At 41.9% G+C, this 22,667-nt stretch overlaps 1 protein-coding gene across 2 annotated transcripts in view; it reads right to left on the reverse strand.

Annotated features, from left to right (window-relative positions):
- Positions 1-22,667, reverse strand: part of exoc2 (exocyst complex component 2) — a 42,831-nt gene that overhangs the window by 9,367 nt on the left and 10,797 nt on the right. For both annotated transcript variants that reach the window (XM_054603229.1, XM_054603230.1), the window contains exons 3-16: positions 21,303-21,479; positions 20,010-20,136; positions 18,206-18,319; positions 16,846-16,970; positions 11,287-11,367; positions 9,178-9,323; positions 7,533-7,614; positions 7,309-7,411; positions 6,230-6,348; positions 2,026-2,139; positions 1,601-1,725; positions 1,041-1,109; positions 765-922; positions 382-503 (exon numbers count right to left, since the gene is read on the reverse strand). In XM_054603229.1, coding sequence (XP_054459204.1) covers positions 382-503; positions 765-922; positions 1,041-1,109; positions 1,601-1,725; positions 2,026-2,139; positions 6,230-6,348; positions 7,309-7,411; positions 7,533-7,614; positions 9,178-9,323; positions 11,287-11,367; positions 16,846-16,970; positions 18,206-18,319; positions 20,010-20,136; positions 21,303-21,479 — 1,662 coding nt within the window. The remainder of the gene's footprint in view (positions 1-381; positions 504-764; positions 923-1,040; positions 1,110-1,600; positions 1,726-2,025; positions 2,140-6,229; positions 6,349-7,308; positions 7,412-7,532; positions 7,615-9,177; positions 9,324-11,286; positions 11,368-16,845; positions 16,971-18,205; positions 18,320-20,009; positions 20,137-21,302; positions 21,480-22,667) is intronic.

A 22,667-nucleotide genomic window follows, 5' to 3' on the forward strand; every position in this document is an offset into this window, starting at 1 on the left:
AATATGAATCGAAAGGGCAATAGCTGCAATCTCACAGACGTAATAATATATGAAGCGTGGACATCTTTCACACAAAGTCATTACAAATGAAAATATGAGCAGAATTAAGGGTTTCTGAGAGACAACCACAAGATGATATAAAATCAAACTCTTTCTGACAAGACCACAGTGTGGGGGAAAGTTGAGTGAAAACCAGTCACTCTTCTCAAAATGACCATGCCTAACCACAAGTGAAACCGAGCATGTCTGGTTTTAGTCTCATAACACTTTCTCCATTACTAGCCTGGAAGTCGTTCTAGCTAAAAATGTGACAGTTGAGGACAGTGACCGCTAAATACTCAATCGAGGAATGCAGAAACACAGATATGCATCCTTGCTCACCTTCTGTAGTGTGCAGCAGGGTCACCATGAGGCAATGAACTCTCAGCTCCAGCAGCAGATCCTGGATCACCTGCAGCAAGTCATTTGGGATCTCTAGAGCAGACAGAGCCTCGTGACAAGCCCTGGACGAGAGACAAGAGAGGCAAGAGAGGCAACAGAGAGAGAGAGAGAGAGAGAGAGAGAGAGAGAGAGAGAGAGAGAGAGAGAGAGAGAGACAGACAGACAGACAGACAGACAGACAGACAGACAGTGAAACAGAGTGAGAAGAAGAGAGAGAGAATGAGAGACTGAGGTCATTAACTGGTATGGCAGCCATGAAGTTTTAAATTCCTGCATACAAGCATGTCAGAACTGCACATAATCAATGAGACTGCAATTCAGACCTGACGGTGTGTATAATCTGTGTGAGCCAGGCTCCAGTGAGCTCCGTCTTGTTCTCCCAGCCTCCGTAAAAATTCAGCTCCCCCTGCGGGAGGGTGGTGGGGAGAAGAGCCCCCCGAACGAGCTTCACCAGCCGATTGATCATCTCTTCGATCATTTTCTAGAAAACGCACAGTGAGACGTACAAACAACAATGTTAGGTGCCTTCTTTCTTTTTCTTTTAAACAACTGCGGTGAGTAGGAATCTCAAAATAACATGTTTGCACGACAAAGCATACTTTAAAATCATTCTGTCTCTGTCTGGCATTTTTCTTGGATTTTTCCACCTGCCCAGATTTCTCTCCAGTCTGCAGAAAAAAAGAAACAAGACACAGTCATGTTTAATATCACCTGCAAATGGAAACAAGTCAATCACTTCATTAACTTAGAGTTGCGGTTCATCATTTTACCATTTAAGGTACACTGCACTAAAACTTTTAGAACTTTTTTTTAACATGAAACATGTTGGATTTTTGTTCAACACATGATATGTAATTTTCTGCCCCTAGGGGTTTCTCAATCCAAAACAATAACAAAAAACAGAGATGGGGACATCGGGAAGTAGCATGGGATCATGGGAGATGTTGTTTTCAACACCATTGCAATCATTGCATTAAGCCTCTCCCGATATGGGAATCCCTGACTGCTCACCGTTCAGCACTCTCAGAGAAGGAATGGCTAGTTACCACAAACAGAACTAAAAAAAAAAGTTTTTGTGATTCGGGTGAAACCATCCCTTTGTTGGTTACAAACAGTATGTTTTTTTTCTTGTCACTGTAAAAGTTTCTCAGTTATTTACCTCACTGAAAAGACTTCCATTAACATAAGAGATCCAAAGCTTCCAGAAGTTGGGCAACTGGCCGATTACCACATCAGACAGCTTCTCCACAAACTGCACCTGCTGCGGGGTTTCAAAGCGCCAGGCTAGAACAAAGAACACATACCATTTAAAATAAACCCACTACAATATCTATCTGAGCTATACCGGGAAGTGATTGGGGAATTAAAGAATGAACTAGCAAACCACACTGACCTAAAAAGGGACACAGTACAGTTCCCTTACTCGGGACTCTTATATAATGTGATTCCGCTAAGCACTGCACAGGGCAAAAAAGTGTTACACACACAAACAAACAAACGCACACTCAGAGTATGCCTCAGACAGGGAAGCCCCTCCTAAGCACCAAGCGTGTGGGTGAGTTGTAATGGGGCTGCGGTACGTACTGCTGGGTCGTGGTGTTCGCAGGCTGCCCCCTCTCTTCAGAGATGCGGTATGGCTGAGCCTGCCGAGGGCCGACGGACGGGTATCCCCCTCCTGGTCCAGAGCTCCGACGTCCACTGACAGACATAACGAAAGGAGGAGAGGGGGTAGAGGGGAGGAGGGGAGGGGGCAAGAGATGAGAAATGAACTCGGAGGGAAAAGAAACACATACTTCAGATATCAAATAATCAAATAAGCCATTTTCATAATTCCACATTCCTCAATAAGCTCGGCAGGCTTTCACACCAAACAATCCTCCGTCGCCCCTCTCGGCCTTTCTTTATTTGTGTTCTGATCCATCTCTGCCGTGGCCCGCAGCTGGGAGAATGTACCCTTGTTTCCAGGGCGAGGAAACAGAGCGGTGGGCTTTGTGAGCACTGGGGTGAATCGGGTTTACAACGGCCCCACTGGGCTCAGTCACGTCTCATCCTGAGGACCAGAGCTCCACTAGATGGCAACAGGGAGCTTCGAAGCAGCGACAAATGAAAAAAAAAAAAAGTCCTTCTGCAACCACACACTCCTATCTCTGCTAGTAAGATAACTTTAGTTCAGTGAATCTACGAGATAACTGTAGGATAAGAGAAGAAGGGGCGAAAGTTGACAATCAGGAATGAAAGTGAAACACTGCAGTGCCGAGAAGGGGATCAAACTTACTACAATGAAAATGAAAGACGAGTTCGTGCAACGCTGCAATACGCCTACATGTAGTTTGTCTAAACCAAGGGAGACAGATGGCCACATTTCCAAAACATGTGTCTGACACACACGGAGAAAAAAAGTCTACTGGTGAATCACAGACTAAATGCTGTGTTTAAGCAAGTACTGAGAAATCCCCAACAAAGGAGCAAATGCGGTTGAGCGGGCCATGCACACAACCCAACCATTCATCCTAGAAAATGTAAGGAAATTCTCGATTGAGTCAGATTATCTGTAAACACACAAAGCTTTCTCACACACACACACACACACACACACACACACACACACACACACACACACACACACACACACACACACACACACACACACACACACACACACACACACACACACACACACACACACACACACACACACACACACACACACACACACACGGGGCTCTGTGATGTTTTCCTCTCTTTTTACAGGGATGAGAGCCACTGTTGATCCAGGTGTCGGCTGAATCCCCGGCGTCCTCAGAATGCACAAGTTTATGTGTGCGAGAGACAGTTTAGGTGCGAGTGCGCATGTGTGAATGGATGCTTTAAGCGCTCAAACTATAGATTTTGTGGTTTCTTTCCAAAAGTCTGAAGGTTAAAATATAGGAACCACTGTGTATGTGTGTTTAACACGCTGAAACAATGTGCCTCTGCTCACTTCCTCATCAGGTCTGATGCTTCTCTGCAGGTCAGATGAGTTCCTGTTCCCCAAGGGGTCACTCACCCTAACCCTGACCACACACGCGCACACACACACACGCTTTCTCTCTAACCACGCACACACACCTTACTGCCTCCTGTTTAAATGTAATTTATTTCCCACGCTGCAGATTATATAAGAAACTGTTTTTTTTTACTGATTTTCACCTAAATAGTGAAATGATTTTTACACACATTTTTTGTACTGAATGATCCAGAACTTGTAAAGCTTCCTGCTGTAAACCACTGACCTGCTTAGTTTATAGTAAACAAAGTTATTTTGAGGCGCTGAAAGTTGACAAGATGCGTCTGGTGACCAAAAGTAAAGACAAAATTAGGCATGAAGTGAAAGTGGGCTCCATAATCTCTCCCAGACAGTAAAAAAGCAGCAAATGGTAAAACTACCAGCATTTGCCCTGTAAATCACATTAAGGTTTGATTTTCTGTTTTTTTTAAACTTTCTTTTAAAATTTCTATCCACGCTTCACCAGCTTTTTCACATTGAACAGATAAAGAGACAATAAGGAATTAAAACTAAAATAATTAATTCCTTGATTTCTTGGGGGATAAAATAAAAGAGAACGCCACCCGCAAACACTTGATAAACATGCTAGTTGAAGTGTAATAATTACGAGTTTCCCCCTAGAGTGGGACTGGCTGAGGCTAAAATCACAACCGCATGTTTCCCAGTCAACTGTAGAATCCCTTTAATTATTCACTGACAAACCAATTTTCCTATGAACAAAATGTCCTGCTAATTGTATTGATATTGGCAGAAGAAGAGCTGTTCAGGAAATAAGAATACTGCAGTTTATAATTGAATCGGGCAGAGTCACATTGCAGCACCGGGGCATGATGGGAGTGTTTAGACATACGGAAGCAACTTGCTCAGCTATGCTTCCTCACAAAAAAACTGGAACCTCGTGGTTTTGTTTCAACAAAGATGGATAGGTCTATTTCACATTTATGGCAATTTATAGTGTAATTGATGGAATCCCAACTCCACCAGAACGGCCTCTGACCTCATATTCTGGACTCAGAGGAGACAGAGGAAATTACATCAGTTACTGCCGCCTTGGCTGATCCATCACAAAAGGCTAATCCCTGCCACGTGTGATGCTGACAATAGCGTTAAAAAGATGGCTGTTAAATAAACTGAGCTGGTAAATGTGATATGAGGAGGAAGAGGAGGCTGCTAGCAGAGCGGTATGCTGTGAGGTACCGGTTAGGGGAGATTCTGGCTATTTGAGAGAGGAGGGGTGAGGGTGGTACAGAGAGGGAGGAAGAGTGGGGTCCGGGAGATGTAGTGGATGTGGTTTTCTGATGGTGGGTGTTAAAGGGCTGCCTGGGTGGAGGGGTGTTTCATGAGCCACAGGTTTCATACTTGGGCGGGAGGTGAGCAGAAAAGACAGGGGATGGTAAATAGCTAGGTGTGTGTGTGTGTGTGTGTGTGTGTGTGTGTGTGTGTGTGTGTGTGTGTGTGTGTGTGTGTGTGTGTGTGTGTGTGTGTGTGTGTGTGTGACTGTGCGGGGAAAGGGTGGGGATAGCCTGTGTGACAGCAGAGGGGACAGGAGACAGCTGGTTGTGGCAAACTACGAGAGTAGAACTGACAGAAAAACAGAGGCATTGTGCGTGCCTTTCTGTATGTGTGTATGCTATTGTCATTATCTAGATGAAGACCATCCTCACCAGAAAAATGACAGTTTTGGTCAATTGTTTAAACACTTCAGCTAGGGGGTCGAAGGATTTTCAAATTGCATGATATCCACGGTGCTTACGCAGGTTTGGTATGAGGACTTGTTGTGCACAGTAAATGTGTCTATTTATGAAGTGTCCAAATTGAATTGCATATAGATTAGTGTTTGAATATATTGTTTCTTTTGAATTACTTAAAGTTTATTTCATGTCTCATACTTTATTATTAAAGTAAATAAACTAACTGTAAGTGCACCTTTGCAAACCAGCAATTTTCAGAATAGTTGGGTTACAATTGATTTGCATGCAATTTTAGATTCACTCCCTGCCACATGTTGCTCAGCTGTGGAATGCATGTGTGGACTGAAAAGGGGCCATCCCTGACATGATGTTCAAGATGATATTTAACTGTTGAGAGGCAGGGAGCTCACCAAACCCCAGATCCATCAAGCCTGAGCCCCGGAAACCAATGTTACCCTTAGCATTAGACATGTTTATGTTCCAGCTGCACTATGTGAAGCAGCCACCCACTCACAATGTATTTGTATGGGTGCCTTTGTGTGAGTGTGGGTCTAGGAGTGTGCACGTGTGTCTGAGCATGGCTGGCAAATCGCTGTTCTTCCTGAGCGGACGGTTTCACGTTCACATTTTTTTCTTTTGGCTGATTTAACAGAGGAATAGCTTAATTGGGGTTAATTGTTCCAATCCATCTGTGAAGCTGTGTGAGTGTGTGAGCGACAGTGAAAGAGTTTGTATGTGTGTATGTGTGTGCAGTAACATGTCAAGCCCTGAAACCCAAATCCAAAGCCAATGCTCCCTTACTTTCATCTTATTCATACGTTCATAAAAAAATAAACATGCGGGCCTGGAGCAAGAGCAGGGGAAGGCGGTGACGGAGAGGGGAATGCAAGCACAGAGCTGCTACGACGGAGAGGCAGCTGGCCTTCCCTCCGCCCTCAGCTATCTTCAGACTCTCATGATATCCACCAGCCGCTTGATTGGAAATGCTAAATAGGGGCTTTTTCACTTCACGTGTAAAGCGAGTCATGTCAGACATTTGTGTGTGAGTCACCTCTCTGGCCACTGATGAACTCGTCTCTGCAGTTTTGCATCAGCTGCAGGATCCACTTGTGCTGAGCATAGATGCACTGCCATGCCGGGTCGCCCGGAGCGTGCAGGTCAGACAGGTACCTACACATGCACAAACACACAGGAGTGAGAAATATACAATCAAAAAAAGACAAAAAAACTACACATGCATTCTGGTGACGTGCTGGCTTGCAGGTGCAGTAGACACCAGAGGAGGCCAGAGCAAAACACTAAACATGGCAGAATCTATGAATTTTATCTACAACCACTTCACCCTCTTATTTATCTCTCTACTTGTAATCTTCACTCTCCCAGGAGTTTATTTCCTGGGCATCACTTAGCGACCTGTTGGTTGTCAGATGACGCACTCTCTATGCTGTGGCCTGGCTCCCTCTACTGTTGTCCTATGAACTACCTTCTCATTTGTTTCTCATTAGGTGGCATCTTTCAAAGGATTGAGCAAGACTCACAGGCATAAAACACACACATACACACAGCTCCAACCGTCCACAGCAAGAGTAAACAGGAGCTGAGTGGGCGTTCAGAGCCGTGCCTAATGCAGCAGGATGAAAGATGTTGCCGTGTGGTTGAGAACTGGTCTCTGTGATCCTGACAGGTCGGTCTTAACAATAATAAATCGGGGGAAGACCACAAGTATGAATGGGTAGGGGGGTAGAGGGGGGAAAAAGAGGGAAAGAAAGGCAGGGAAGAGGGAAAAATAGAAACAGACACAAGATGTCGAAACAACAAAAAGCTGAGAGGATAAGTGAACGGGCAGACCGAAGAAAGTGGAAGGAGGAGGAAGTTCAGGTGAAACGATGACAAAGATAAGAGAAATGTCATTACTTTACATTTCCTGTATGCAATACGTAGAGATTGTGTGACATGTGTGAAGACTGAGAAATTTATAAAATTGAATATGGATAAAAAGAAGAAAAAAAGTAGATAATGAACCTGTAAATCAAATCAACAAGTATGAAATATATAAAACACGATGACTCGGAGGAATACAGACAGATGGTATGAAATAGCCCTGCAGGATTATAAAAATTGTAAGGAGACCTGATGTATCTCTTCTGGTCGTGCAGTGTGGACGGGGTCTGTAGCAGTTTCTCCAGTAACAGACTCCTCAGGGCTCCGATCCTCGTCTCAACCTCAGCATACACTGGAACAGAATAACAAGAAAATCATTCTATTCAATATAGAGGCAAAAAAATGTATTTTAAAAAAAGTGATATAATACGTAATTGAATTCATTTGTTGAGGGACTTCATTTGTTGTTTTACCTTTTTTGAAAACAGGGACTTCTGTATTGCCAAAGAGAGATTTGGCTTTCTCGTAGTCATTGATCACCACGTCATAATCACCCTGAGAGAGAAATGTCAGTTCAGTTAATATTGCAGCTCAGTCAGTATTTTTTAACTCAACAATCATGGCACACATTGTTTATTTGAGCCTCTATAGCTCCACCCTCCCAATGACATTCATCCAAGATGCGACTTAAAACTATGCTATAAACTATAGTGCAATGTTAACACTGAATCAAGAAGAACATTGAATAAAAAAAATATTAATCAAAAGAGCAGCTTCACAAGAATCCCATAATGTTTAATTTTCATTTTCTTGTGTGGCTGTGGGAATACTCAAACCAGCTTGAGACAAAGACAGTTTAAAAAATAACAACCATATAACAAATTGATTTCACTCAAAACTGCATTTATTAAAGTTGAATGTTTTTTGCTTTATAGTGAATCATTATAAAGTAAATGTTAATTGCACACTGTAATGTCTATGGAATAATTACAAAATTTTATTTTAGATTATGTCCCTAAGCTTTCATTATGCAATTCTCTCTGCCCCCAGGTCGCGGAAGATGAAGGCTCGATTTAACTCACAAGGGAAGAGGATAGCGCTCGAGTATGAAGTTTATAAAATAATCAGTCGCTCCATAGTCTGGCCCAAAACGGCAAACTCTTCATGGCCACCCACATTGTCAAAGGTAGCGAATTACATTTCACAATAAAAGCCCTAGACATATACACTGCATCACTGCTTACCAGAGAGCATTTCACTAAGGGGCAACTCAACAAAATATCTTACAAGTCAACTAAACAGCTTAGAGTGTCTATCCCCAGGTAGCAGAAATGGCACAACAAACAATTTTTTAATCAACACCTCTGTGCCATGGATTGTTGAACATAAACTGTACATCGTGAGCTTCACAAAGCTGCTATAACTACCAATTGTATCTGTGTTACAGGCAACCGATACAAAATGACTTCTTAACTCATGCTATTATGTTTCCACATTTGTTAAGAAGTGGAAGCTAGATCCTTGGTTTCATTGCTGTTCTTTTGGTTTATGTTTAAATATATATATCTATGTATTTAGTCACTACTGTAAGGCCAGTATCCTATAAAAGGACAATGTAAACTGAATTGAGGTGGAGATACATATGTTGGTGGACTTGTAATGGCATCGTAAGATTTTTTTCGGAGACATTAGGTTTAATGACCATTGTTGGGTTTTATAACAATCATGGAATATCAAGCCTCAGGATTTGTCTCTGTTCACATACTTTTAGAGGACATGAAAGCTAAATGAACTCGAGCTTAGTTGCATCAACACCACGATGAAAACAATAGCCTCACAAATAACCAGACCTAAACACTCTATTCTAAGGGAAGTTCTCAGAGTGCAGCCTGTGAAACAGATTTTCACCTCCTCCATCACTCAGAGATCTGAAGGCTTTCCCCTCTTGATGAATTATCCCTTATGTCACTACACTCAGCTCAGATGAGAGCAATTAGAAGTTTACTGGTGTGGAGGCAAAGGGAAGCTCTATTTCTTCCGCAATTGGCACTTAATATTCATACATAAGCTGGTCTTTCCATTGTTATTTTGTACATGCTTTTACTATGTGGATAGTACCTTTTGGATATTGCGTTCAATATTGAGTGGCAGGTTGAAGAGAAACTTGAAACGTTGCAGGACGTTGAGTGCGTTGCGTGTGGAGTCAGCTTTGTCTTTCCGCCCCAAGACCTCCTGGAAAAGAGTATCTGCAGTATCACTCGCTCCTACGAGACACACACAGGGAGAGCAAAGTGTGAGCGAGAGCAAAAGAGGCAGGAGCAAATGAGAGACTGGGATACTATACAAATAAATGTCGATACCACATTTCCCCTTTAATGGCGGTCTCTGGTTTTCTTCCTGCTCTATATGCTATCTGACTCAGTCCAGTCAGAGCTGCTAAGGAGAAAGTGACAGCTATCTCTTAGTCAGCCAGCTGAGTGGAACCTTTGCACGACTAACTGGCTTCGTGGGTGGCCTCGGATGTGCCGTCAAATAGGGGAAAAAAAGCCTAGTTATTCTAATCAAAACAAAAACCCCACCCCCAAAACAAAATCCCTGAAGGAAAAACAGCATGGGACCGAACAGAGGAAAAAAAATTCTCATTTTTCACTCTCCAATATGAGTTGTCATGAAAACGTTCTTAATTTGTGATTGGCTGATTAGTGCTGCGTCTCTGACGTCTGACTCTTTGGGGGTGAGCGGTGGTCTGGACCCACTGGGGCATGGGTGCGCTAGTCTGGGGCTGTGGGGATGAAAGCTACGTCCGGCTTGGTGGTTTGTTTACTCTAGACTCCGGGAAAAGGACCTGCTTATTGACCCTCCATTAGCCGAGTCACATTATCATGTATGAGATGAGAGGGTGGGAACACAGGATCTGCTGAGGGATCTGCTTGTTAAAAAGGGGGAAGATCTAAAAAGGCGACTGAACATACACACAGGGTACATGTGTTCTGTTAATGGACGGCATATCAGTGTGAGATAAGTTTGGCAGCATAGAGCGCAAGACTGTCTCCTCTCATGATCACTTTACCCCTTTGCTCTTTGAGTTTTATTTGAATGTGTTAAAATTGACCATATGACATACTGCAAAAATAAATTAAAGCAATTTGCAGGGAGAGAATTACTAACCAAAAAGAGCTCTTCATTAGAAAGAAAGCAATCAAATAGTAGATAAAATGGTTTAAAGGTTCTGAAAAAATGTGTTTAATCATGTATTTAGGATTTGAGCATGGGCCTTTGTTCTTGACCTTGCGCACAGTATGTGACTAAATGATTTCAAACCAAGGTCAAATTACTAGCTTTTTCAAAAGGCAGTGAATGGGGACTTTATTGGAAGAAAGATACAAATTAAGGGTTCAGTTTTGACCTCCTAAAATAGCATTTTAAGAGAGAACAGGGGTTACAGCTTCCCCCCATGATGATGTCACATGATGACACATCGGCCAGTTCCATCCGCTGAGGAAGACTGTGAGATGCAGTTTAATTGCTCTGAAAAAGCCAGTTACTGAGCCTTGTGTTAAGATTATTTTGTCACAAGCAAAATCCCTGTAAAATATTCAAAATTGATCACTGAGTGCATCTGTGATGTGGTTTGAATTTATGACCTGGAAGATTTCCCTCTCTGAATTTTATCATGCGTATGAAGCTACTTTTTTGGAAAGATAACCTACACTGTACAAGCTGAAGTTCAGAATTGTTTTGGCCAAATGGGTGCAAGGATTTGAAGAGGTATGGAATGAATACCGTTTTAAGGAGGATACATTTATTCGAAGACTTGCTGAAAATGAACTTGCAGGATAGAAAGTAAAGCTAAATCATAGAATGTTAAAGGGTGTACAGAAACAAAATAACATACTTTGCAAAGAGTACCAATAGATTTAGTCAATTTTTTACTGACATATTCAATGTGTTCTTTCAATAATAAATATCTTCTACATGTATCTTAAGAAGACTGGAAAACTGTCAAAAAACTACAAAGATTGCAAAGTTTAGCATCGTCTGTAAATTCAAATCTTATTTCACAATACACACAACACATTTCATCCACTATCAATTAATTAAATGACACATGAAATGGGGCTTTTATATGCCAAGAGGATATTTTGGGGGGAATTGCCAAAAACAAAACTTGCACATTTGCAAAGTATTTGCAATGTTTTTTGGGGCTGTGAATGAAAAGATGCTTACTGTTGAGGATGGTTTCCAGTCGCTGGGTCATCGATCCCTCCACTCTCTCTGTGCCATCAGACTCAAGCCTCTGGTGGATCGCTGTGACACAAAAGTGAGTATTAATTGTATAGGAGTGTGATGGACAATATACAGTGAAATCCACCAGAATAAAAATCAGAGAAATAATAAATATTAGCATGGATGTATGAGTCGGGAAGAAATGGGGAAAAAAGCAAAAGAGCGGAAAGAGGTTTTCTACACTGCAGATTAACCAACGTGCAATCCCCAGAGAAAGGAACATTTTCAATTTCAGGAACTGAAGGTAAAACAATAAACAGGCCCTACCCCAGTGATAGATGGGAGATAACCTCGCCGGTTCTCCGCCCACAGATGCTGCTATTGAACCTACCCCCCTCCTCGTGCCTGTTCCCACGCAGCAGCCGACGTGACCTTGCCCCAGCGGTAACTGTACTGGATCAATTCACCTAACTAAAGCCATTAACAGCACAGTTTTGTGGTCTTGGGACATTTGGAGCCCTTTGACCTGGAGGTAATGTGAATCTAAAATGTTTAAACTCTCTGAAAAATAACATTTGGGAGAGCAGGGCTGGAGGTCTGGATGCCAAAAATGACTGTTGCTAAGGGGGGGTCGGAGGAACTCTGATGGCTTGTATCCATCACTTAGCATGAAGAGCTTTACGTGTGAGAGGGAATTCGAAAAAGAGGGAATGAGGGGAGAAAACAGAGAGAGTAAAAGAGGTAGAGCGAGTGGTGTGACTACCCCAGTGAATAAATAAATGGTGTGCAGTAGTGGGCAGCTGGGTGCTGAGAGCTGCAGTGTGGGTTTATTGACAGAGAGGAGGAGAGGCGGGGAAGGCTTAGGAGACCTTCTCATACATACTTGGGGAGCGACTCAAATATGCAACAGGCAGACATCTCAAGAATGAAGTGAAGAGACAGAAACATGGAAAAAAGAAAAACAGTAAAACCGAATTCCTGTTCTCTCCACTTTCCTGTCTTCCTTCTTCCCGAGCAACTACAAATGCTCGCTGTTAGCAGAGCTTGGAAACAGCAGAGGGAGCGGGAGGCAAAGTGAAGGGGGCGAGTTCTGTAAATAAATATGTGGGTCCATTCTGACAGACAGAAGCCTCAAGGCAGAGACTGAGGTATTCCTAAAACGCACTGTTCAAACATGCCTTTGCCTAATCAGTACGGACGTCGCTGGCCCTTTCGTGGACCTCTCGCTACTCGCCGACCGGCAGAAAATGCGGCCAAATGCAGGTCCGGACAAAGGCACGTAGACGTGGAAGTGTATATGGGAGAGCAGAACAGGATTGATAGGGCTGGACACACAGGAAGGCTAAGACACACGCACACACTGCAGGTCTGCTTCACGTCTCCCCACTCCCCCTTGCCCTGCTGCCAGCTGTGTGTCCTCTGCAACTGTCACACAGTGAAGGGCTGATGACGTCACAGCTAACCTAAACATCAGGTCAGAGTCCGGATAACACACGTAGTCAGGACCTGAGGAAGAGCTGCAGCTCCCGCTTCACTTCCTGGAACCATTGAGGGGAAAAAAATGACTAAGATTAAAAATACAGTGTCCCTGGATTCTAAAGCTGGAGATGTTTTGACTCCTGCCGGGGGCTGGGGGCTTGGGGAATTGGCCCTGGGAATCTGGCATTTTTGGAACACGGTAGCCCGTTCCGTTTCCTGCATCGCTGGGAGACTTCCTGTTCGCACAACAATGAAAAACCTCAAATTTCAACATTTTAGTAGAAACAACCCTGGACTCCCTGACAGACTGTCAGTCAGTCAGTCGGTCAGTCAGTCAATCAGCCGGAGCAGCTCTGTCTCAGACGCATGGCTCAACTTGTCACTGAGGCTCCACCGTAAAACAGTCGCCATGCCAAAACCTTTTACCAGTCTGTGGTGGTTCACATGGAGCATTTACAGGACCACTTGTTTCTTCACTGCAAAAAATGTAATCCTTTAAGTAAATAGCTAAAATATTACATCAAACAAGAAATCTGGGGGTAATCAAAAACATTTATTGAAACTAGTATAAAAATAAAACCACTACAAAACGAGAAAAGAACAACTTGATATATGAAAAATTCAACAAATGCCCATTTGGCCTCACAACATACTTTCAGCTTGATACCCCCAGTAACTACATCATCTGAAGTGAAACAAGTTTAAAGATCTAACCTGTGTCTTCATGTGAACCCTGTCTGACCCTGAAACCCGGTGTGAGTGATGCTGCATTACTTCTCTGGGTGAAAGCCTCAGATACAGTATAATGTACAGAGCTCTAATCTGCCCAGATTAAGCTTGCAAACCACATTTAAAATTCACTCAGTCCCTATTATGATACATTTGTAATGCGTTGTCTTAATTAAAGTTCAGAGATGTCAACCAACCTTTATAAATATTTAAGTTAAAATACAGTACCAGTCAAAAGTTTGGACACACCTTCTCAATGTTTTTCTACATTGTAGATTAATATTGAAGACATCCAAACTATGAAGGAACACATATGGAATTATGTGGTAAACAAACAAATGCTCAACAAACCAGAATATGTTTTATATTTTAGATTCTTCAAAGTAGTTGAATGAGAAGGTGTGTCCAAACTTTTGACTGGTACTGTATCTATTTTAATAACAAAAATCTTTCCTCCTATATTTGTCTCTTTATTTTTGCTAAAGGCAGGGATGTTGATCTGGAAGAAGCTCTGTCCTAATACCATGCAAATATTTTGAGGCCATGCAACTTGACAATGCACACTAAATGGCCCTTTGGAAACTCAAATTATACAACCCTAGCATAAAAAGCTGGCTGGAGCTCCCAGTCTGGTTTCCCCATTTGCTAAAAAAAAAGTCAACATTAGCTAACTAATCCAAACAATCATTAGCACGATTTGTGGATTTCCTGATGCTAAAGTCTAAACTGTGTGCTTAAAATTTCATAGTGCATTAAAAAGAGACATGGGATTTTGTTTTGCCATTCCTGTTGGAGATGATTAGCTTTCCTGGAGAGCAATTAAGAAGCAATTAGTGAGGACAAGAAAGAGTGGGAGGGAGAGAAACCCCACGGATATTGAAGTTGGAGTCCTGCTATTTGCTCTAAATATTTTCTATCCGCCTCATTTCTTTCCACAGATTTGGCTTCCCCTCCTCGTTTCCACCTTACCGGCAGCAGTACACTTGCATTAAAAAGTAGCTCCAGACTTCTATTAAAGTCATCAATAAAAACCTCGCACACGAGCAGAAGTGAAAATAAACAGGAGAGGAGACAAATGTCTTAATGGTGATTTAGAGGGCTGGAGGCACGACAGCAACGTCTGACAGCAAATTCTGAACAAGGAGAACACACAAGCACCCCTTTATTTCTCTCTTGCTAATTTATCTTACATTTTCACAGCTACATCTCAGGTGAGGTTCATTTGGGATTGACTTAGAACAACAGAGACCTGCCAAACACCGCTGCGAGACAAAGAAAGGATTCACAGTTGCTCAGACAGCTGTGCTGACTGGGCCCGGCAGTGAGCGGCTGCAGAGCTGTCTCGAGCTGGCTGGCTGCGAGCAGCATGTCGGCTGGTATGTCGGTTTGGCTGACCATACCTAGTATGCAGAATATCTCCACTTGAGCTATCCATTCTTTAGCTACCACTTCATTTTTTGAATGTCTGGGAGCCAAATCGAGGCTGAGAAAGAATGTTGTATTGCTGTAATGAGTCATGATTTCGAACTTTTAAGTCAAGTTGTTGGTCTAAATATGTTTTTGTGGAAATTACATTTTAAGTGTGGGAGTTGTATGATATTCAATCTTTTGTTCATTTATGTTACAGAATGCACCTGTTCCTTTATGATTATATTGTATTGTGTGCTGTTTGTAGCCTTGTTGTTGATGAGCTAGCAATTTGTTAGCGTTCATTTATGCTAACAAATTTTCTGCTATAGTTAGTCAGAAAAAAGAAAAACCCTAAAAGTGTTCAATGAGCCCAGTTTAACCTACCAAGGGTTCGTGTACATGATGTTAAGTTGCCATTATTCTCCTATAAATGATAAAACAGAATTTAAAAAGACAACTTAAAACATTGTATTTCACATCTGTCTATATGCGTTAAATAAACGCACATCTTTGGGACTATATCTCTGTATATTGCATTCTTTCATATTTTTCATATTTAATTCATACTGTGAACCTTTGCACATTTCTTGGACAATTTGTGCACAGTTCTGCATAAAATGTTTATTATTCTTATTAGTATCATCATTATCATCATCTATAAATAAAATAAATAAATAAATACAATATTATACAAATTTTCATAGTATTTTCAGTTTCATTGTAATTTTCTTATGTACAGCTGTCATTTTAATTCAGATTTATTTTACATATTTTTTCTATTGTATATTTATTCAAAATTAAATGTTCTCCTACTTTGTGTATGTTATGCACCAATAACCCAAAGCAAATTCCTTGTACTTGCAAACCCACTTGGCAATAAACCGGTTCGAGTTCTGAGATAATTGACAATACATTGTAAAACATGTTATGTCTGCCTACCTTTTTACACTGAAAGTGTTCATTATCAAAACAATTAGCTGTTGCACAGCAAGTGGGGCAACTTAAATCATCATATTCAGGCAAATACAGTAAATCCCTTCCTGTCACACAGGTCATAAAGCATCATTATGCCCTCTCAGTTCACAGGTCACTTAAGTACATCCATAGTGTATTGCTTCCTGCGTCTGTAAAGACTGTACATTTCCCATTGGGGCAGTGGGCACACAGTAGGCACGCTCAGTCTGTACGTGAGAATGACTCTGCATTGTTCCCATTGGTCATATTGGGTCTGTTATCGGCTCTATCAGTCCTAATACTCTGGCCTGCATTGTGTTGGGCTGCTCCGTTTATTTAGATTCAGCCACTAACAATGAAAACATTGCCTCTCTCCCAACCGGGGCACAAACATACGGAAAGCAATAATAATAATGATGGAGGCAGAAAAAGTGTACGTATAAATAGTAAGGGGAAGTAACTGAGCGGCTATGGCGGGAGGAGAGAGTAAACAGACAAAAGTATGAATGATGAAGCGAACAATTGATTTGAAGTACCTGGCAGAGCGACAGCAGTCAGTCAGTCTCTGCTACCTTGAAATCGTCTTGGCATCTGGACGTTAATTTAGCCAAGTGTGTGTGTTTGTGTGTGTCCACTTCCAGGCTCTAGGGAGACTAAAGTGAGACTGTGTGTGTGTGACAGGTGAGAGCTGATCTCATTTTGATGAAGGTGAATTAGCTGTGTTGTGGTTGGCTGGTGAAACTGTAATACGAAGTGGAGGGTTTTCACACAGCATCCAAATGAGCCTCTTTAATCAACCGCTGCTAAACCGCACAGGAAGGGGAAAAAAATCCTGACACACACATACACACACTTGCACGCTTTCCAAAAATCAAAAGCTCTTTTCTGAGCAGAGGTGAAGAGTGATGATATGGAGGTTTGTGTGTATTAATCGTAGGCCATTTGGTGCAATTCCATAGCACACAAAAATGTGTTAATCCCTCTCACCTGCCAGAGCATCCTGGGCCTCAAAGAACGTACTGAGGCCTCCTTTCACATAGGCCAGACTCCCCTCATTCTTCTTAGTAGCCTGCTTCTTCAGATTATTGGCTGCAATCTTCAACTGCTCAAAACTGAGGAAACAAAATGATCATGCCATTGTATCAAGGCCTGCAACATCAATTTATTTTGTTCCTAAAATGTCACAATATTTTTAAAAATGCCAAAGACAATAGTTCAAGAGGTTGTCTTTAAATTACTCTAATTGTTTATGTTAAACGGAGAAAAGCAGCAAATTGTCATATTTAAAAAATCTAAACCGAATTCATGTATCTCAGAAACACAATCACACACAAACATCGGGCCAATGTGAGTATGTGTGTCTGTGTGAGTGTCTCGAGTGAGGCTTCCTCCGCAGGAAGAAACAGTCACCCAGCGAGGTCCAAACAGAGGCCCCTGGTCATTCTGGATCCTGGGGTCTGGGTTACTGGAAGGCTAAGCAGGGGGGAGAGGAAGCCAGGAGAGTCCAAAATAACTCTCCTCTGCCCTGACATGACAGTCAACGGGACTCAGGGCTTTTGGGTCAGCGGGCTGCCTCGTCTACATACTTAACTGTGGAGATACAGCTAAGACACTGTAACCTCAAAATGTACGTCATAATTCTCTGTATGTTTTCCCCAATGCATTCGGGCTAACTTATTTATTTTTCAGTCTGTATCATAGGGCTGCAACTAAAGATTATTGTCATCATCAATTCATCTGTCGATTGATTTATTTTCTCCCTTAGGTCCATGGTTATGTCTTTAAATGTTTTGTTTTGTCTTTTTTATAAATACAGTTTACGATCAAACAAGGGTTAGTACAAGAAACAGAAAGGTTCTACATTTGAGAAGCTGGAACCTGAGTGTTTGACTAATCAATTTTCAGAAATGTTGCAGATTAATGTCCTGTCAATTGACTAATCAATTAATCAACTACCTGCAGTTCTACTGGACCATAATCCTCTGTTCAGCTTGTTGAGGGTATAAAAAGTTATGTGTCTTTGGCAACACAAGGATTTTCCTGCCACTGATCTCACCTGCCACTAAGGAGTTTTACTGGAACAGGCCATTAGGCATTTCTAGCACAGTGACCAGGACGTGCCAGACTCCCACTTTGGTTCATTGCTGTACCAAGCCAAGCAACAGAATTTAGTTTTTTTTGTGTATCTTGTCTCGTAACTTCAGTTGAGAACGGAACATGTTGTTGTGCTGTAAATTAAAATGCATGTTGCTTTCTGGAGAGCTTTGGTCAAAGGTAGACTTTTTTTTTTTACCTTTCTTTTCAAGAGTTATGAGGGATGATAGCTTACAAATAAAAAAGGACCTACCTGGAGCCCATGTGGTTTTCTATGAGGTACCAGGTGGCAGAGAAGTTCTCACTGGTGAAGTCTCCACTCATTCCTGGAAATGTCAGCTCTATATCTTTCTGAGGGAGTTTGCCTCTGAAAGAAGACAGATACAGAAAAATGAACACAGAAGAAAGGCATGGACAAAGAAGAGCTATATTGTATTAAAATATCTACAAAGTACAGATGTACAGTGAACAGTATAAACAGTCAAAAATACCAAGGATAAAATCGTGCTGTGCAACTGTAATGACGCTTAAACAGAGAAAAATAAATGGAGGAATATATTAATAGCAAATTGTGAGTGAGATGGGATTGGCAATATGATTGTATAAATTGTGAGATCCTATTTTTATGTGATGTTGGGGTCAGTTTTTCCAGCAGGGGGCAGTGTGCAGCAAAAAAGTACCCAGGCTGGGAGAGCTTGGCGTGGGAAGTGCAGTGTGTGACGCCTGGGTGCCCCTGGAGGACCCAGCACTCATTAGGGAAGCTTGATCTCTACTAATGACCCGTGGCCTACACAAACCAAACCAAACCCCCCCACCACCACCACCCACTGTGCTGCTACACACATACATGTAGAAAAATCGCCACACGGGCAATACAGTTTTAAGGTCTAAGGTCTGTGAAACAAAAAAGCATGCACTTTGTGACATATGCACACAAAAACAAACCAGGAGCAAACAAATACACAGTCATGCATGTATGTGACATCATATAATTTCTGCAATGGTTAAATCCTTATATCACAACAGAGTGAAAGTGCATATGGACGTAAAAGAATTTGGGCAATGAATATAGGTTCTCTTTGCTATTAAAGCTTGGCAGTTCAGCAGGCATCAGGGGTTGTGCTACATCATTATCCAAGCATTACACCTCTGACAGAGACTGTGCCATGTGTACCAAATGACTAGATGAGGCAGGTTCCTCTCCAGTCCTGGATTGGGAAAAGAATGTATCACTCAGTTTATGTATGAAGTCCTTAACTATGTTTTCAGTGACTTTTTTTGAGTTTTACTTAAGTGGGTTGCACTGTTCAAACTTGAGGAAGTCTTAGACAGGAAAGACCTCAGTCAGGCCAGGTATGACGTTACAAACACTTGGTGCAAACATCTACAGTGGAATTACCTTCCGGTGACATCACTATACAAAGTCGCGCAGACTGACTTTGGCAAACAAACATCTGCTCCGATTAAAATATGTTAAGGAGTATCTGATTCCAAAACTGTCCCCGTACCAGGTCAACACGTTACTGTCAAAGAAAATTGTGTAGGTTTTTTTATGCTGGATGTGCAACGCAACTCTGGGAGACGAGTGAATGGTACAGTCTGTTTATGGGGGTCTTCTCTCTTGCCACGAGCGGTCACTTGCCCCCGGCCCCTCTAAACCAAACAAACACTAACCCAGAAATGCCAGAACCTGACAACACAAACTATATATTACAACTTCTGCACTCCCTGTCCGGCGCGTGGGAGGCAGCACCATGTGCCTATGCGGTACACAAACATGTGTGTGGGTCGCTGCCTTAGTTCTTTCCAAACCCTTTCTATCGCTGTCCTCTCTGCTCTATACACAGTTATTCTGTTTCCACTCCCTGTGAGCAGCGGTTAGAGGCCGTTCAACCATTGCTGTGTTGGCATAATATTTCAAACGCCTGCATATGGGGAGAGTTTGTTTCTGTTTAGGGATGTAAACCGTGACTCAATGACCAGATCGCGTGTGTTTATGGCGGTGTGATTGTGCCGGGTTGTGTGTGTGCGTGCATTTGTGTGCTCTCTGGTCGTACTTGTCTATGTCGATGCCCAGTGGATTGCTGGGTCGCAGGGAGAGGGGGGAGATGCCTTTGTTGCGGTCGGTCCTCATGTCGTAGTAGTTCATCTCATCCACCCACACAGCAGACTGGTCCAGGATACCTGCAGGACAGGAGGGGTGAGACACACGTCAATGAACAACACATCACAGATGTGCGCTCACACCCACACAACACAGACATAAAATCTATCAAACATACAAATGCAGAAACACATATTCTATTCGATTTTTTCTATCTATTTAATGTTTTAACTTTTTTTCTCCCTATTGTAATTAAACAAGTGCAAATTCTACTCTTCTCTGTGCGTTCGTCACCTATTGCATGTTTGTACTGTAGGTCATCTAAAGTTGCAGAGTAAGATCAACACACTTTAGAAACTAAATGCAAGTAAGCAAAACAAAAGTAAATGAAGATAACATCTCTTCTTATTTTGACAACACACGCATTGCATTTAGGAAAACCTGGAAATAAATAAAACAAGCAATTTCAGTAACACAATCACCAATTTGACAACACATACGTGGCATGAAGAAATGTCCTGCGAACACTGGAGTGCTTCAAGTCATGCACAGAAACAGAAGTTTGAGGACACAAAAGTCATAAGTGAAAGCCTAATGCTGTGTATTGTCCGTATTTCAAGTAATATTGGAATCAGGTTAATACTTAAATAAACATTCTCAGCTCATTCGACTTCAGCAAATTAAATCACGCGACAAGGTAAGTTCATCTGTTATTGCCGAATGGGTTTTTCAATTAGCTTGTGTTTCATCTATTTCCAGCAATCCACTGTAGGATCCCTCTGTTGTTGCTCGACCCGTGGGTTCAGCCATTTTTTTAACTCCTGATAAGATTTGTGCAAAGAAATAAAATCCTTATCCGAATCGGGGTTGCAAACAGAGATGGGGTCAAACGGAATGTAAAGCCCTCTGGAACAAACTTTCAAATCTGGTCATAATAAACTTTATCCGCAGCTATTTTGATAATCAAATAATTGTTTGTCTTTGTGGTTTATCAAGCCTAAACACTGGTTACAGCTGCTTAAATTTGAGGATTTGCTGTATTGTCACCTTGAGCACTAGGAACTTGTAAAATGCACTTTTATTTATTTTCTGACATGTTATAGACTAAACAGCTCAGCCCCACTCTTTTATCAACTGATAAAAGAAAGAAAAAAATGTCATTAGCTGCAGCGCATGTGGCAAATTTTATCTTCTCTTATTGTCCAAACTAGCAAGTAAAACCGATCTTTGGTCTTGAGAGTCTTACCGATCCTCTCTGGTCTGATCAGTTTAAATGAGACTGTGGAGGTGCCGAGACCTCCAGACTTGGTAGTAACGATGATCTCTCCCTTGTCGTCTTTGGCAGGACCCACGCGGCACACTATCTTGCTGGCTGACATCCACTCAGCTGTCAGCAGGCAGTTATGGCCGCAGATCAACAGACCTGAGAAGGAAGAGAGGGGGGTGGGGAGGTGAAATAGGTGAGCGATACAGCCACACAGTGACAGCACAAATAAATAACATGTAGCACCGACACACACAGACAATCTATAACAAGAGGAGCTCACTCAGACAGATTTGGCGTCTATCAGCAAGTTTAGTCAAACTGTCACCAGGCGGGTCAAAGTTCAAGTTGGGGTCATGATGGGAGTGGGTGGCCGTGACCTTCCTTCCTCTCACTCGGCTCCTTTAAGCTAACGTGTGTCACTTCAGTGCTAAGTGGCCCATTACTGGCACAATGTGCCCTCTGCCCCTACATCTGTCGTCCTCTTTTTACACCCTCTTGAAAACTATTTGGACTCTAGAAGACAGACACAGGGATAACTTTGACAGTTCCAGCCGAGGGAATTAAAAAAAAACTTCATGCGTGTATAATCTAACATGATAAAAGCCTGTGAAAGCTGATTAACAAATAGCCCATAAAAGCGTGAATAATATGCCAATTAGAAGCCTATTTCCTGCCTCTGTTCTCGCCTGGCAACTCTGTTTGAATACATACTTACTCGCACACATTTGTGCATATCTATTTGTCTAATTCCAGTCCTCAGGGACATTCATGGTCAGATATAGACCCGTATCACTGGCCAGACGACGGATTTCCAAGCATGGATCAGTGTGTGAGTCCTCTTGACCTCCCCGACCCTTTCCCAAACCTCTGCTCATTGGCGAACATTAGGCGAAAATATCGGCACAGCAAAAGTGTGACGTTCAAACATTTAGAACATGATGGAGGTAATCCTTCTGTGTGGCTCATGGAAATAAAAAGACACACCAACAATTCTATTTTTCCATTAATGCATGTTGATAATCTCTTGAGTTTCTCAAACTAGGCAAAGAGTATCTAAATATTTATAGAAAAAAAAATGTTGCTGCAGATAGTTGGCAGAATTGCCAGAGAATGAAACTAAATTGAATTACATAACAATATTGTATCTTGATAATAAAGTAAAAAAAAAAAAAAAAAAAAAAAAAAAAAAACATGTTTGCTCTACTAAAACTGTGGGCCCATTTTTTTATATAATCTTTAAAGACTCAAATTAAATATTTTTATAGAAAAAGAAATTCACAAACGACGTATCTAAATTTATAATTACCGAATGAAAGGGTGAAATAGATTTAAAATTTTTGCTTT

Source organism: Anoplopoma fimbria, chromosome 8 (assembly GCF_027596085.1).
Source record: "Anoplopoma fimbria isolate UVic2021 breed Golden Eagle Sablefish chromosome 8, Afim_UVic_2022, whole genome shotgun sequence".
Classification (NCBI taxonomy): Eukaryota; Metazoa; Chordata; class Actinopteri; order Perciformes; family Anoplopomatidae; genus Anoplopoma; species Anoplopoma fimbria.